This window comes from Chiloscyllium plagiosum, unplaced genomic scaffold (genome assembly GCF_037043375.1).
Source record: "Chiloscyllium plagiosum isolate Xiang-an unplaced genomic scaffold, Cpla_swu_hap1 HiC_scaffold_13, whole genome shotgun sequence".
In the NCBI taxonomy this organism is placed as follows: domain Eukaryota; kingdom Metazoa; phylum Chordata; class Chondrichthyes; order Orectolobiformes; family Hemiscylliidae; genus Chiloscyllium; species Chiloscyllium plagiosum.
In genome coordinates, this window is record NW_028270151.1 from 42,961,324 (window position 1) to 42,976,832 (window position 15,509).

The window sequence follows — 15,509 nt, forward strand, 5'->3', positions numbered from 1 at the left end:
CAGTAATTAAGGGCCGTAAGCCTGATCCTTCATCTCCTCGAAAACTTTACTTGGCCTTTTCTAAGTTTGTTGTTTTATCTGGAAGCATCGGGTAGCTTACAGTGCACATTAAACTAACTATTAAATGTAGGAGCAGATGTAGACTATTCAGCAATTTGAATCTAGTTCAATGAGGTCGTGGTTGATTTGATAATCCTCAACTTCACTTTCCTGCCTTATCCCCATAAACTTTGATTGCTTTACTAAATAAAAATGTGAGTTTGTCATGAATATATTTTATGATTCATCCTAGACAACTGTCTATGTTAAAGAATTCCACAGATTAACTATTCGGATAGGGGAAAAAAAAAGTTCTTTTCATCTTTGTTGTAAATGGGTGATACCTTACTCTGAGATCATGTAGAAAGAATCTCTTTTCATCTACCCTGTCAAAGAATCTTGCATGTTTTAATAAGGTCTCATCTCATTCTTCTATACTCCAATAAGTAAAAGTTCGAGCTACTCAACCCTTATAAATAAATCCCTGCATAAATGAATCAATCTGGTGAACCTTCTCTGTATTATTCTCTAGTATTTTTGGAATGCTATCAGTGTCTTCTACCATGAATGCTGATGCAAAATATTTATTCAGCTCCATCAATGTTTCCTGGTTCCTCATTATTATTTCTTTGATGTCATTCTCTAAAGGGCCTATACCCACTTTGACCCTTCTCTTCATTTCAACATATGTGATAATATAATATTTTGATTATAGCCCCTTCATTATATAGTAATTTTTGAACACTATTAATGTGTTCTACTGTGAAGGCTGATGCAAAATATTTGCTGGCTTCATCCTTGATAAAACTGTAACTTTACAAAACTTTAAAAGGTTAAACTATCAATATTTTAACTTAACAAATTTTAAATTAGAATTCGAATTAGAAGCCACTGGAAGTTCCTGAACTCCTTTGACTTTAAGATAAAATTCTGCTAGAAGATTATGCATAGATTTGTCAATGTTCATCTATAGCAAGTTACTCAGCTGAAACACACCGATTCATAGACTCTTAGATGTTGACAATACAGAATAGGACCATTTGGCCCATCATGTCAATGCCAGTCAACAGAGACCTGGCCACACGAATCGATTATCTAGATAATCTCATATCCCTGAGGGCAATGGCAACACAGTGAATATCGAAATGCTGTTTAAATGTAATGAGAGTCTAGATTCCCACCATTCTCTGAGTGGAGAAAAAGCTCTCAACATTTCTCTTAGATTTAAGGTAAGAGGTAAAATGCTAATGCCCAGTTATTGATCCCTCTATTACTGGAAAATCTGCTTTCCGATCCATTGTATCAATGCTTCCCTTAGGTGTATAGATTAAGGTGCCCTCTCAACATTCAAGGTAAACAGTCCAGCCTAACCAGTCGTCCCTCATATCTCTCATCCTCCAGCACAGGTGGCATTCTGGTAAATATACTTTGTACACTCTTAAGTGTAGTCATGTCCTTTGTAGAATGTGGTGACCAGAACTGCATGCAGTATTTCAATTGTCGCCTAACCACCATTTCATACAGCTTCAGCATAGCCTCCTTGCTCTTTTACTCCAATACCTCAACTCATGTATGATATCCCAAATGTCATCTTAACCACTTTTATCTACTTTCCCAGCTACCTTCAGGAATCTCTGGTTACACACACTAGCGTGTCTTCAGTACTTTCCAGGGACCTACCATTTATAGTATTAATCCCTTGCCTTGCCAGAGCTGTCCATCAATATTCTACCTTCTGTTTATACATTCTGTTCTCACTATTTACTGCCTGATCAATTTTCATGTCATCTGTGAATTTCTAAATCATAACCGCTTTGTTTAAGTCCACATTGCTGATGTAAACCACAAATGGCAAGGGTGCAGGCACTGAGCCGTGTGGAATTCCTTGGAAACAGATTTCCAGTCACAGTGTCATCCCTTAAACATTGTCCTCTGTTTCTTGCCTCTTAGACAATTTTGGATTCAGCATCTGCTTTGCCTTAGATCCCATGGACTCTTACTTTCTTGATCACCCTGACGTGAGGGCTTATCAGAAGAATTTCATGTATAACATATCAAATGACTCTTCAATGTCCTGGTTACCTCTTCAAAACATTTGATCAAGTTTGTCTAAAAGAACACTACCTTCAACAGATTCATGCCTGTCTATCCCTGGTTAATCCATGCCTCTTCAAGTGCTGATATATTTTGTCCATCAGAATTCTTTCTAATGACTTCCTACCACTGAGATTAGACCAGCTGGCCTGCAATGTCCTGGTATATCCCTTTCTCCTTTTTAAAGTAATAAGACCATAAGACCATAAGACATAGGAGTGGAAGTAAGGCCATTCGGCCCATCAAGTCCACTCCGCCATTCAATCATGGCTGATGCGCATTTCAGCTCCACTTACCAGCGTTCTCCCCGTAGCCCTTAATTCCTCGAGACAACAAGAATCTATCAATCTCGGCCTTGAAGACATTTAGCGTCCCGGCTTCCACTGCACTCCGTGGCAATGAATTCCACAGGCCCACCACTCTCTGGCTGAAGAAATGCCTTCGCATTTCTGTTCTGAAATGACCCCCTCTAATTCTAAGGCTGTGTCCACGGGTCCTAGTCTCCTCGTTTAACTGAAACAATTTCCTAGCATCCACCTTTTCCAAGCCATGTATTATTTTGTACGTCTCTATTAAGTCTCCCCTTAATCTTCTAAACTCCAACGAATACAATCCCAGTATCCTCAGCCGTTCCTCATATGTTAGACCTGTCATTCCAGGGATCATCCGTGTGAATCTCCGCTGGACACGTTCCAGTGCCAGTATGTCCTTCCTGAGGTGTGGGGACCAAAACTGGACACAGTACTCCAAATGGGGCCTAACCAGAGCTTTATAAAGTCTTAGTAGTACATCTCTGCTTTTATATTCCAACCCTCTTGAGATAAGAGACAACATTGCATTCGCTTTCTTAATCACGGACCCAACCTGCATGTTTACCTTTAGAGAATCCTGGACTAGCACTCCCAGATCCCTTTGTGCTTTGGCTTTATTAATTTTCTCACCATTTAGAAAGTAGTCTATGCTTTTATTCTTTTTGCCAAAGTGCAAGACCTCGCACTTGCTCACGTTAAATTCCATCAGCCATTTCCTGGACCACTCTCCCAACCTGTCAAGATCCTTCTGCAGCCTCCCCACTTCCTCAGTACTACCTGCCTGTCCACCTAACTTCGTATCATCGGCAAACTTCGCGAGAATGCCCCCGGTTCCCTCATCCAAATCGTTAATATATAATGCGAACAGCTGTGGCCCCAGCACCGAACCCTGCGGGACACCGCTCGTCACCGGCTGCCATTCTGAAAAAGAACCTTTTATCCCAACTCTCTGCCTTCTGTTAGATAGCCAATCCTCAATCCATCCCAGCAGCTCACCTCGAACACCATGGGCCCTCACCTTGCTCAGCAGCCTCCCGTGTGGCACCTTATCAAAGGCCTTTTGAAAGTCTAGATAGACCACATCCACTGGGTTTCCCTGGTCTAACCTACTTGTTACCTCTTCAAAAAATTCCAACAGGTTTTTCAGGCATGACCTCCCTTTACTAAATCCATGTTGACTTGTTCTAATCAGACTCTGCTCTTCCAAGAATTTAGAAACCTCATCCTTAATGATGGATTCTAGAATTTTACCAACAACCGAGGTTAAGCTGATTGGCCTATAATTTTCCATCTTTTGCCTTGATCCTTTCTTGAACAAGGGGGTTACAACAGCCATCTTCCAATCATCCGGGACCTTTCCTGACTCCAGTGACTCTTGAAAGATCTCAACCAATGCCTCTGCTATTTCCTCAGCCACCTCTCTCAGAACTCTAGGGTGTATCCCATCGGGGCCAGGAGATTTATCAATTTTAAGACTTTTTAACTTTTCTAGCACTATCTCTTTCGTAATGGCAACCATACTCAACTCAGCCCCGTGACACCCTTTAATTTTTGGGATATTACTCATGTCTTCCACTGTGAAGACTGACGCAAAGTACTTGTTAAGTTCTCCTGCTATTTCCTTATCTCCCATCACTTGGCTTCCTGCATCAGTTTGAAGTGGCCCAATGTCTACTTTTGCCTGTCGTTTGTTTCTTATGTACTGAAAGAAACTTTTACTATTATTTCTAATATTACTGGCTAGCCTACCTTCATATTTGATCCTCTCCTTTCTTATTACACTCTTTGTTATCCTCTGTTTGCTTTTGTATCCCTCCCAATCTTCTGATTTCCCACTGTTCTTAACCACTTTATAGGATCTCTCTTTAATACATTTCCTGACTTCCTTTGTCAGCCAAGGTTGTCTAATCCCTCCCCGGTTAATCTTTCTTTTCTTGGGAATGAACCTCTGTACAGTGTCCTCAATTATACCTACAAACTCCTGCCATTTTTGCTCTACTGTCTTCCCGGTTAGCCTCTGCTTCCAGTCTATTTTAGTCAGTTCCTCCCTCATGCCCTCATAATTACCTTTATTCAACTGTAACACCATTACATCCGATTTTGCCTTCTCCCTTTCAAACTGCAGACTGAACTCTATCATATTATGGTCGCTACTTCCTAAGGGTTCCCTTACTTTAAGATCTTTTATGGAGTCTGGTTCATTGCAAAGCACTAGGTCCAGAATAGCCTGCTCTCTTGTGGGCTCCATGACAAGCTGTTCCAAAAAGCCATCCTGTAAGCATTCCATGAATTCCCTTTCTTTAGATCCACTAACAACATTATTTACCCAGTCCACCTGCATATTGAAGTCTCCCATGATCAATGTAACCTTGCCTTTCTGACATGCCTTCTCTATTTCCCGGTACATGTTGCGTCCCTGGTCCTGACCACTGTTAGGAGGTCTATAGACAACTCCAATTATGTTTTTTTTGCCTTTGTGGTTCCTCAATTCCACCCACACAGACTCCACATCATCCGACGCTATGTCATTCAATACCATAGATTTAATTTTGTTCTTAACTAACAAGGCAACCCCACCCCCTCTGCCCACCTCTCTGTCTTTTCGATAAGTTGAAAAACCATGGAGGTTTAACTGCCAGTCCTGACCCCCCTGTAACCAAGTCTCTGTGATGCCTACTACATCATAATCATTCACTATTATCTGTGCCATTAGTTCATCGGCTTTGTTATGTATGCTACGAGCATTCAGGTAAAGTGCCTTAATGCTAACTTCCTTATCATTAGAGATGTTGGAAGTCATATGTCCTAAGTTATCCTTGCTTTTTACTGCATTCTCAGTCTGCCTCAATTTTAAATCCGCCTGGAAACATTCTATCCTGCTGCTAATCTTGCCATTTACCTCCATACTCCCTGTTGCTTTCACTTTCCCTTCCCCCCAACTCAGAAGTTTAAAGTCCTACTGACCACCCTATTTATCCTCTTCGCTAGAACATTGGTACCTGATCGTTTCAGGTGGAGACCGTCCCAACGGTACAGATCCCCCCTGTTCCAAAACTGATGCCAATGCCCCATGAAGTGGAATCCCTCTTTCCCACACCAATCCCTTAGCCACGTGTTTACTTGCCTAATTTTCTTGTCCCTATGCCAATTGGCACGTGGCTCGGGCAGTAATCCGGAGATTATGACCCTGGAGGACCTGTGCTTCAATTTCCTGCCTAGTGCTTCATAATGCCCAAACAGGTCCTCCACCCTAGTCTTGCCTATGTTGTTGGTACCAACGTGGACCACAACAACTGGATCCTCCCCCTCCCGCTCCAATATCCTTTCAAGACGGTCGGAGATGTCTCGCACCCTGGCACCGGGCAGGCAACACACCATGAAACAATGTTAGCAATCCTCCAGTCTACTGACACCTCAACCGTGGATAGACAAGATTTGAACATTACTGCCTGGGATAGATCTAATTTGGGCTTGCAGATTTATCCACTTTATGGCTGCTAAATCCTCAAGCCCCTCCTCTCTCAATATTAATTTCTTCTAATATTTCAGTCCTCTACCCTGATGTGTAAACCTACATCATACATTTTCATTGTGAAGACAGATGCTAGGTATTCATTGAGTACTGTGCATCTTCTAAGTCCGCACACAAATTACCTCTGTAATCTCTAATGGAACATTTTTTTAGTCTCTTGCTCTTTATTTTAAAAAAAACTCTTTGGATTTCCTCTATTCTACCCAACGCTTTCTCGTGCATTCGCTTTGCTTTCTGAATTTCCTTTTTGAGATTACCCCCTACAATTTTTGTACTCCTCAAGGAGATCATTATTGAGCCCTTGGTATCTGCAATAAACTTCACTTCTTTTCTTAATCTCAACTTTCCTTGATATTCAGGATTCTCTGATCTTGGTCCCATCACTTGTCTTTACAGGAGTATTATTTGTCCCTTATTTGCACTGTTTCCTTCTTGAATACTTCCTGCTACTCCAACACAGTTTTATTTGCAACTAGCTGCTTCTGCTCCACTTGGGTCAAGTGTCTTTTGTCTTAGTAAAATTATCCTACCTCCGTTTAGAACTTTTTATTCCTGTCCTATCCTAGTCTTTTTCCGTAGCCATCCTATAGCTAATTATTTTAACTATCCCTAATGACGTGCCAACCATCTGCTTGGGCTCATTTCCAAATATTAGGTCCAGAACAGTCTTGTTTGATTGTCACTGGCTAAAAAAATTCCTCTGGATGCAAATTAAGAGTGTAGAAACTAAACTTTTGAACTCCAGGCCTGCAATTTTTTTTAATTTATTGCCAGGCCTGAGGCAGTTTATTCCTTTTGCCTGCTAATTTTGGAGATTTAAATGATGTGTGTATCAGACAGGTATATTATATGCTTATAGAAATGTTTATATTTTCCAAACTTACAAAATTAATAACTTCTTAAAAGTACTTTATCCTGTAAAGTACTTGGAACATTTTAACATATGAAACTCTTGTCAATTTCCAGTGGTTTGATTAAAAATTATTCTCCTGAGTTTAGTTGTTTGGAATTGAAAAAATGTGATTGAGGTTGTTTTTATGTTGATATATTTAGGTAGAGTTGAGGCTTCTTAAATTTACAGCTATGAAATACTGAGAAAGCTTGTAGCCTTACATATGACATGTTTGCTACAGGATATGTGGGAAAGTGCTTGACCACGGTGGGTTGGGGGGGGGCGGTGTCATTTGTTCTTACCGATTCATTGACAGTATAAAAAGGATGATTACATTTGTTCACTTGTGGAATGTGTGGCAGTACTTGCTTCTCATGCCGGAGGCTGGAAGATTGCCATATTTCAAAGTTGGATGATGCATAATTGAATTTCTGGTTTATATTGAAGACTCTTAATAAAACTCATACTCATTAGGAAAATAACTTGTAATTTAATAAACTTAATGGAATATGCATATAATTGAACAAGCTTGATACATTTTCATGTATACCACACTGAACAGATTTGAATTTATGAAGCTCAGCTCCCTAATCTTGACTGTTCTGGAAGGTGAATGTTTCATTACCCGTCCAAGCTAGGAAACCACAACAGCTAAAATGGACATAGCAAGAAAGTTGGAAGATGTTCATGTGTGAATGAGAGAGAGAAAATATACTTCTGTAAATTATATTCACTGACCGAAAGTTTCAAGGGACACAGAGTGAGAGAGAGAGAGACAGGTCGGAAGCTGGTGGAAAGGTTAACTCTTTATGATCTGATTTGAGTGAACAGTGATTTGTCATGGATTAGATGTTTGTGTGTTGTTCCTTGGAGCTCGAGATCTGGGAATGTTATGAATTTAATTTGCATTCTGGGAATCTAAGATGATTTTAAAAGAAAAAGCCATTCGTAGGACAATGATACTGGGCATGTTAGCTGAGTGAGGTTACCTCATGATCTTTTCCATATAGTTTAGACTAGTCTTTCGTTATGATGTACTAGTCAAAGCAATTGACCATTTGGACTGGCTTGATCAAGGGTTCCCACTTTGATGTGCATGTAGCTTAATTAGTCAAGCGTACACAGACCTGTCAATGAGTTTCTCTTTCTCTGCAAACTTCTGCCATTTTATTGCTGCTTATCTGATTAAGGACATCATGTGTTTTTGTAATTTTAATACCAAATTCTGTGTCAAGACAGTTTGTTTGCAGCAATAAGGGGAGTAGCTGAGAGAGCTCTTAGGGGTAAGAGCTGACGCTGCTACTCTGCTAATGGTTTTAGAACCTTCGCTCAAGCCTGGCTTGTAGGTATCTATGTTATAGTGTAACATTGATGCCATTGGTAAATAATGGTAATAATTTAAACTAAACTGTCTGAAAGAGTTTTATATTCCAGACTACCATAGGATGCGATCTCCGGGATGAATCAAGAGAGGCTTACAAATCGAGTCCATCAGGGATTCCCTGAGCCATCTCGAATAGGTGCTTTAACAGTACCTAGGTCTAATTTTGGTGACTATGTAGTTAATAGTGTGTAATTTGTATTTCTATTTTCAGGTGCTTAATCCTTTCTACATATTTCAACTCTTCAGTATTATTCTTTGGACTTTTAATGGTTATTATTATTATGGCGTGGCAATTGTTATAATGTCACTTGTATCAATAGTGACCTCCCTGCATACCATCAGAAAGGTAAGATTCACAAATAATAGTGATAGACTGTTATTAATTATTTTTAAAGTAAGGAAGCATGTGATCTATATGGACTTCAGTAAGGCGTTCGGCAAGGTTCCCCATGGGAGACTGATTATCAAGGTTAGATCTCATGGAATACAGGTGGAACGAGCCATTTGGATACAGAACTGGCTCAAAGGTAGAAAACAGAGGGTGGAGGGTTGTTTTTTAGACTAGAGGCCTGTGACCAGTGGAGTGCCACAAGAATTGGTGCTGGGTCCTCTACTTTTTGTCATTTACATAAATGATTTGGATACGAGCATAAGAGGTACAGTTAGTAAGTTTGCAGATGACACCAAAAGTGGAGGTGTAGTGGACAGCAAAGAAGGTTACCTCAAATTACAACAGGATCTGGATCAGATTGGCCAATGGGCTGAGAAGTGGCAGATGGAGTTTAATTCAGATAAATGCGAGGTGCTGAATTTTGGGAAAGCAAATCTTAGCAGGAATTATACACTTAACGGTAAGGTCCTAAGGAGTGTTGCTGAACAAAGAGACCTTAGAGTACAGGTTCATAGCTCCTTGAAAGTGAAGTCGAAGGTAGATAGGATAGTGATGAAGGCGTTTGGTATGCTTTCCTTTCTTGGTCAGAGTATTGATTACAGGAGTTGGGAGGTCATGTTGCTGCTGTACAGGACATTGATTAGGCCACTGTTGGAATATTGCGTGCAGTTCTGGTCTCCTTCCTATCGGAAAGATGTTGGGAAACTTGAAAGGGTTCAGAAAAGATTTACAAGGATGATACCAGGATTGGAGGATTTGAGCTATAGGGAGAGGCTGAACATGCTGGGGCTGTTTTCCCTGGAGCGTCGGAGACTGAGGGGTGACCTTATAGAGGTTCACAAAATTATGAGGGGCGTGGATAGGGTAAGTTGGCAAAGTCTTTACCCTGGGGTCGGGGAGTCCAGAACTAGAGGGCATAGGTTTAGGGTGAGAGGGGAAAGATATAAGAGACCTAAGGGGCAACTTTTTCACGCAGAGGGTGGTATATGTATGGAATGAGCACCCAGAGGATGTGGTGGAGGCTGGTACAATTGCAACATTTAAGAGGCATTTGGATGGGTATGTGAATAGGAAGGGTTTGGAGGGATATGGGCCTGGTGCTGGCAGGTAGGACTAAATTGCGTTGGGATATCTGGTCGGCATGCACGGGTTGGACCAAAGGGTCTGTTTCCATGCTGTACATCTTTATGACTCTATGACTCTAAGCAAGACATTTCAAAGTCAGTTATTCTAACACAAAGTATTTCCCAAATCATATCTAATGGGTAACCGTTTATATTTTAAGTGATTAAGGCAATTGTACACTTTAGACTGATATTAAAATTTATATGCTACCTGAAACACAATTTTATTTTAACTGCAGGACAATGTATTGGAGTATTGCGTGCAGTTCTGGTCACCGCATTATGGGAAGGATGTGGAAGCTTTAGATAGGGTTTAGAGGAAATTTAGTAGGATGTTGCCTGTTATGGAAGTAAGATCTTACGATGAAAGGCTGAGGGACTTGAGGCTGTTTTCGTTGGAGAGAAGGTTGAGAGGTGACTTAATCAAGATGTATAATATAATCAGAGGGTTACATAGGTTGGACACTGGGAGCCGTTTTCCTCAGATGGTGAAGGATACCACGAGGGGACATAGGTTTAAATTGAGGGCTAATAGATTTAGGACAGATATGAGGGGTCATTTCTTTACTCCGAGAGAGTAGGGGTGTGGAACGGCCTGCCTGCAACAGTAGTAGACGCACCGATATTAAGGGGATTTAAATGGGCATTGGACATACATTTGGATAGTAATGGAACAGTATAGGCTGGATGGGCATCAGATTCATTTCACAAGTCGTGCAAAATCGAGGGCCGAAGGGCCTATATTGGGCTGTAACATTGTATGTTGTATGTTCTGTTTTGTGCTACATGGTCTTCAGCAGGCTAATCCAACAGGCAGGTCAGGAAGCACAGTGTGACCCACAAAGGGGAGCTCTTTGGCCTGTGACTTGGATTCCAAATACAGAAGCATAAGTGGAAGATTCTGCAAAGAGATATTCTTCCAAACAGAGACATTTCTCACCAGTGAGTCTAAGAGTGGCAAGTGTAGGAGAGAAATAGCTCTGAGTGGAGAAGTGATCTGTGCAATTGAATAGCTTTATGAAGCATGCACAGTAGTGAGTCTGGGATGAAGAGGTAAGGTGAGACTTCACGAAGGCGGTAGGGTTGGGTTGGGTGTTTCAAAAGACAGGACTCCAGATTGTGGCGAAGAGTAAGTTCACTCCTTCCTGTACAGATGTTTCGAAGGAGGTAGTCAAGATGCTGTAGCGATGTGCCCAGGGATGAACATGGGTGGGTGGGAGGGAGGCAGTAATAAGCGAATGGAAATGCTGCACTTTTCTGGTTCCAATATCAGCACCATAGACTTAGTTGACTACCCAATGTATGCTAATTGTAGCGTATTCAGAAAGAACAGGTGACTTTAAACTCCTGAATTCCAAAGTTCTCCATCCTGTGGGGTTTTCCTCATGTCATTCTAGTGTTGTTTTACACTAATTATGTCGGGTGACCACATAAAGTAAAGTGAATTTGTTGGGCTTTAGGATTTGCTAGATGATGATGGACAATGCTTTTTAGATTAGATTAGATTACATATAGTGTGGAAACAGGCCCTTCGGCCCTACCAGTCCACACCGACCCTCCAAAGAGTAACCCAACCAGACCCATTTCCCTCTGACTAATGTACCTAAAACTACAGGTAATTTAACATGGCCAATTCACCTAGCCTGCACATCTTTGGACTGTGGGAAGAAACCGGAGCACTCCACACTCCACACAGACAGTGACCCGAGGCTGGAATTGAACCTGGGACCCTGGTGCTGTGAGGCAGCAGTGCTAACCACTGTGCCATCATGCCAACCTGCTTCTTCTGGGTTGGATGAATTAGCCCAGCAACTGAGAGTTTTGTTATGTTTGCAGATACAATTGTAACTACGATTGGTTGAATTTTAATTGTTTTGATTTGTTTTCTAGCAATATGTGATGTTGCATGACATGGTCGCAGCTCACAGCATTATCAGAGTTTCAGTGTGCAGAGCAAATAATGGTAAGTGAGTTTTTAAAACCCTTGAAAGAGGATTGCTTTAATTAACATAAGAATTTAAAATACCTGAGTTTATATTTTGGGAATAAAAGATCTTTACAGCCCACACTCCTGTTTGAAACTGAGGAAATAAGTTTGAAATATTTATTACATATATATCCTTCAGTGCCTGAAATTGTGGGTCAAGTCCAGTTGCTAGGATTAATCAGAGGTGCTTTAGTGGAAATCGTCCTTTTAGATATTTTTAGTTTAAAGTGGTCAACTGTGGTTGAATACCTCCTATGTGAATGCTGGGAAAAGACCTAATGGTTTTTCCTCATGTCCATAATAAAATGTGGCTTCTCTTACCAGACAGTGCTGTATGATCTAAATAATACCATTCTATGTGTCCTGTATGGATTAGCATTTCCAAATATAATAATTAACCTGGTCAACTTATATTGGTTATATAAGATTTAGGGTTTGTTTTAACATAATTGTAAGACTTGGGTAAATTACAATTACAGACTAAATTGGGAGAGTTAATCCAAAAGGAACTTGAAGCTCTTGCTACAAAACCATGCCACGTATCTGAGTGTTCACAAGTTTCATGGGCTTTATTAAGTCGACAACAATAAACGCGATATTATGCAACACTCAACAAAGGGCAATGGTCAGCAGTCACCTTCACAATGGAACACTAATCTGAAGCTTATGGTTAACTTTCATGCTTTGTCTCTTGTTTGAACTCTAACTTCTGTTTTCTCTTCTTGATGATGGCACACTTAGCGTCTTACAAAGCCTTATTTCATAGACTGTTTTCAGCTTGGATTTGTACCATATTAGGTAAAACATGTTTTTTGTCCATCTGATTGGCAGTTAGGTAAATGCTAACCATTGAATGATGGCAGCTTGAGTCTGTTTTAGGTCATTGTCAGTTGGGAGTCTATGTTTGCAGCAACTGTGCCTGTGACATCCACCTGTGTTATCAATTAAGACTATATGTAATTGTGAACAATGCAAAGATACTTTGAGAGTAGAGGCTCATAATGATGATGTCAGCTTTACTAACTTGCGATTCACATGTGGTGGCAAGTGATAGTGTTTTTTCCCAAAGCTTCAAATCAATTCAGTTAGATCCTGTGATAGCAGCAGATACATGGCTTTCCAGTATTGTGGTGGTAGATGCAGTATTAATTTTCTCTATACCATGGTCAGTCTGCAACAATTAATCTTTGAAGTAATCCACCCCAACCACTAAATGAGTTTTTGACACAATTATTTCCTGATCAAATGCAGTGAGCAAATAAATCTAGTTTGGACAGATGTTTCCTCGTTTATTTATGTCATTGACATCTGTTATGTAAGCCAATTAGAATCTAATGGTCACCAATTCCACAGAAGTCTGCATTTTTCCTAGCCATATTAATCACAGCTTTTAAGTTGCATATGCTGCAAAATATCTACACCATACGAAATAAAGTACAGAAGTACTGCTCATATCACCATTAACAATCTAGACAAAGGAACTGAGAGAATTGTTGCTAAGTTTGCAGATGACGTAAAGATAGGTGGAGGGGCAGGTAGTGTTGAGGAAGTAGGGAGGCTGCAGAAGGACTTGGACAGGCTAGGAAATTGGCAAAAAGTGGCAGATAGAATTAAATGTGAGAGAGTGTGAGGTTACACACTTTGATAAAAATAATAGAGGTGTAGACTATTTTCTAAATGGGGATAGGCTTCAAAAATCTGAGGCACAAAGGAACGTGGGAGTCCTAGTTCAGGATTCTCTTGTGGTTAATATGCGGGTTCTGTTAGCATTCATTTCAAGAGGACTCGAGTTCAAAAGCAAAAGTGTACAGCTGAGGCTGCATAAGGCTCTGGACAGATTTCATTTGGAATATTATGTGCAGTTTTGGGCCTGTACCTAAGAAAGGATCTCCTGGCATTGGAGAGAGTCCAGAAGAGTCTTACAAGAATGATCCTGGGAATGAAGAGCTTGTCATTTGAGGAAACAGTTGAGGACTCTAGATCTGCATTCAATGGCATTTAGAAGGATGAGGAGGAATCTCATTGGAACTTAGAGAATACTGAGAGGCTTGGATATAGTGGATATGGAGAAGATGTTTCTACTCGTAGAAGAGACTAGGTTCTAAGAACACTACTTTAGAATGAAGGATGACCATTGGAACTGAGATGAGGAATTTCTTCAGCCAGAGGATAGTGAATTTGTAGAACCCATTGCCACAGAATGCCATGGAGGCTAAGTCATTGAGTGTGTTTAAGACATAGATAGGTTCTTGATTAGTAAAGGAATAAAAGGTTACGGGGAGTAGACAGGAGAATGGTATTGAAAAACATATCAGCCATGATCAAAAGGTGGAGCAGACTCAATGGACCAATATCCTAATTCTATTCCTATATCCAAAGCAGCAAAGATGAATTGGGAAATGTGGAACAGAAGGAATTAAAAAGCTTCTGTAGAATGCATGTTAATTCATCTAGTTTAATTGAATTTGTGCATAAAATTTAAAGTAAGTAATTTGTATTTTGCTGTTGCACAAACAATGGGAAATAAAATTCCCTGGTTTATTAAATCTTTCAGAAATAGAAGAAACTTTGTCTACAGATCTTGTGCCTGGTGACATTATAGTCATTCCAACGAATGGGACCATAATGCCTTGTGATTCAGTACTGCTTAATGGCACTTGCATTGTCAATGAAAGCATGTTGACAGGTAATTAATTATGCAATGCGTGGAATTAAATTGTGCATGGTTCTGTGGTTAATTCTGAAAATAATGGCTGCATTCCGTTAAATTCTGAAGGAAGATATCATTCAGCTTTTCCTTATTCTTAATAGGAGTAGTGAAATTGAGCTCTAACACAGATAGTTCTTCTATAATTTGATGATTGCGTTGTTGTACAACCTCGCATGTATAGTAAAATCGCGCTTCAGAAATAGTGTTTAAAGTGTTGGCAATGAATTTGCGCACAGCCAATACACATTTTAAAAGTTCACGCTTTAGAAACTGTCCCCACTTCGTCTGTCAAATTACCAGCGAATTTGCGTTCATGAAACGTGCATTGTAGCAGAATAACCTGTAATATCTTTCACATTGACACAAGCTCTAAAACCAAGGAAATGGTTCAAGCAGAGGAGAAAGCCAAAGATACAGCACAGTTTATTACTAATGGCTTTGTACAGAGGATTGGTGATGGTGTTGGACAGGGAAGCAATGGCACCTAACAGTGTGGGGAAGATTTACAGTAATTGGCAACATATTTGAAGAAGTGGTTGATTGAAAAGTTTTAGTTTCTGTCATTGGTCAAGTCCGCTTTAGAAGATTTTCAGAACCTGCATTTTTATATGCCTAAAATACAGCAGAAACAGGGTTTTAAATAATTGTAATGAAGTATTAAATAAAATACCACCTGGATGGACAAGGGAAGTTGATATATGGAACATTACCAGCTGTAGGTTCCTTATCAAGCCACTTGTCTTGGAACCAAATTGCCATTCCCTAACTGTGGTTAGATCAGAATTCTGGAACTCCCTTCCTAATAGCATTGTGGGTGTACCTGTACCATATAGTCTGCAGCAGTTCACAAAGGTGACTTACCACCAACATTTACTGACCATCCCTAATTAGGGATGGTCAGTAAATGCTGGCCTAACCAGTAACACCATATCTGTGAAAGAATATTGAAAACCGGTCGTTCAATGATACTGCTAATTTACTGACTTCATTTCTGATTATTAATATTCTAGTTATTGTAGATGTTTTTCAGATAGTATACAGTGAT

The 15,509-nt window shown here is 40.2% G+C and overlaps 1 protein-coding gene across 4 annotated transcripts in view; it reads left to right on the forward strand.

The window, feature by feature from the left end:
* Positions 1-15,509, forward strand: part of atp13a3 (ATPase 13A3) — a 192,363-nt gene that overhangs the window by 73,008 nt on the left and 103,846 nt on the right. For all 4 annotated transcript variants that reach the window (XM_087993558.1, XM_087993559.1, XM_043702269.2 and 1 more), the window contains exons 8-10: positions 8,464-8,598; positions 11,658-11,730; positions 14,309-14,440. In XM_087993558.1, coding sequence (XP_087849684.1) covers positions 8,464-8,598; positions 11,658-11,730; positions 14,309-14,440 — 340 coding nt within the window. The remainder of the gene's footprint in view (positions 1-8,463; positions 8,599-11,657; positions 11,731-14,308; positions 14,441-15,509) is intronic.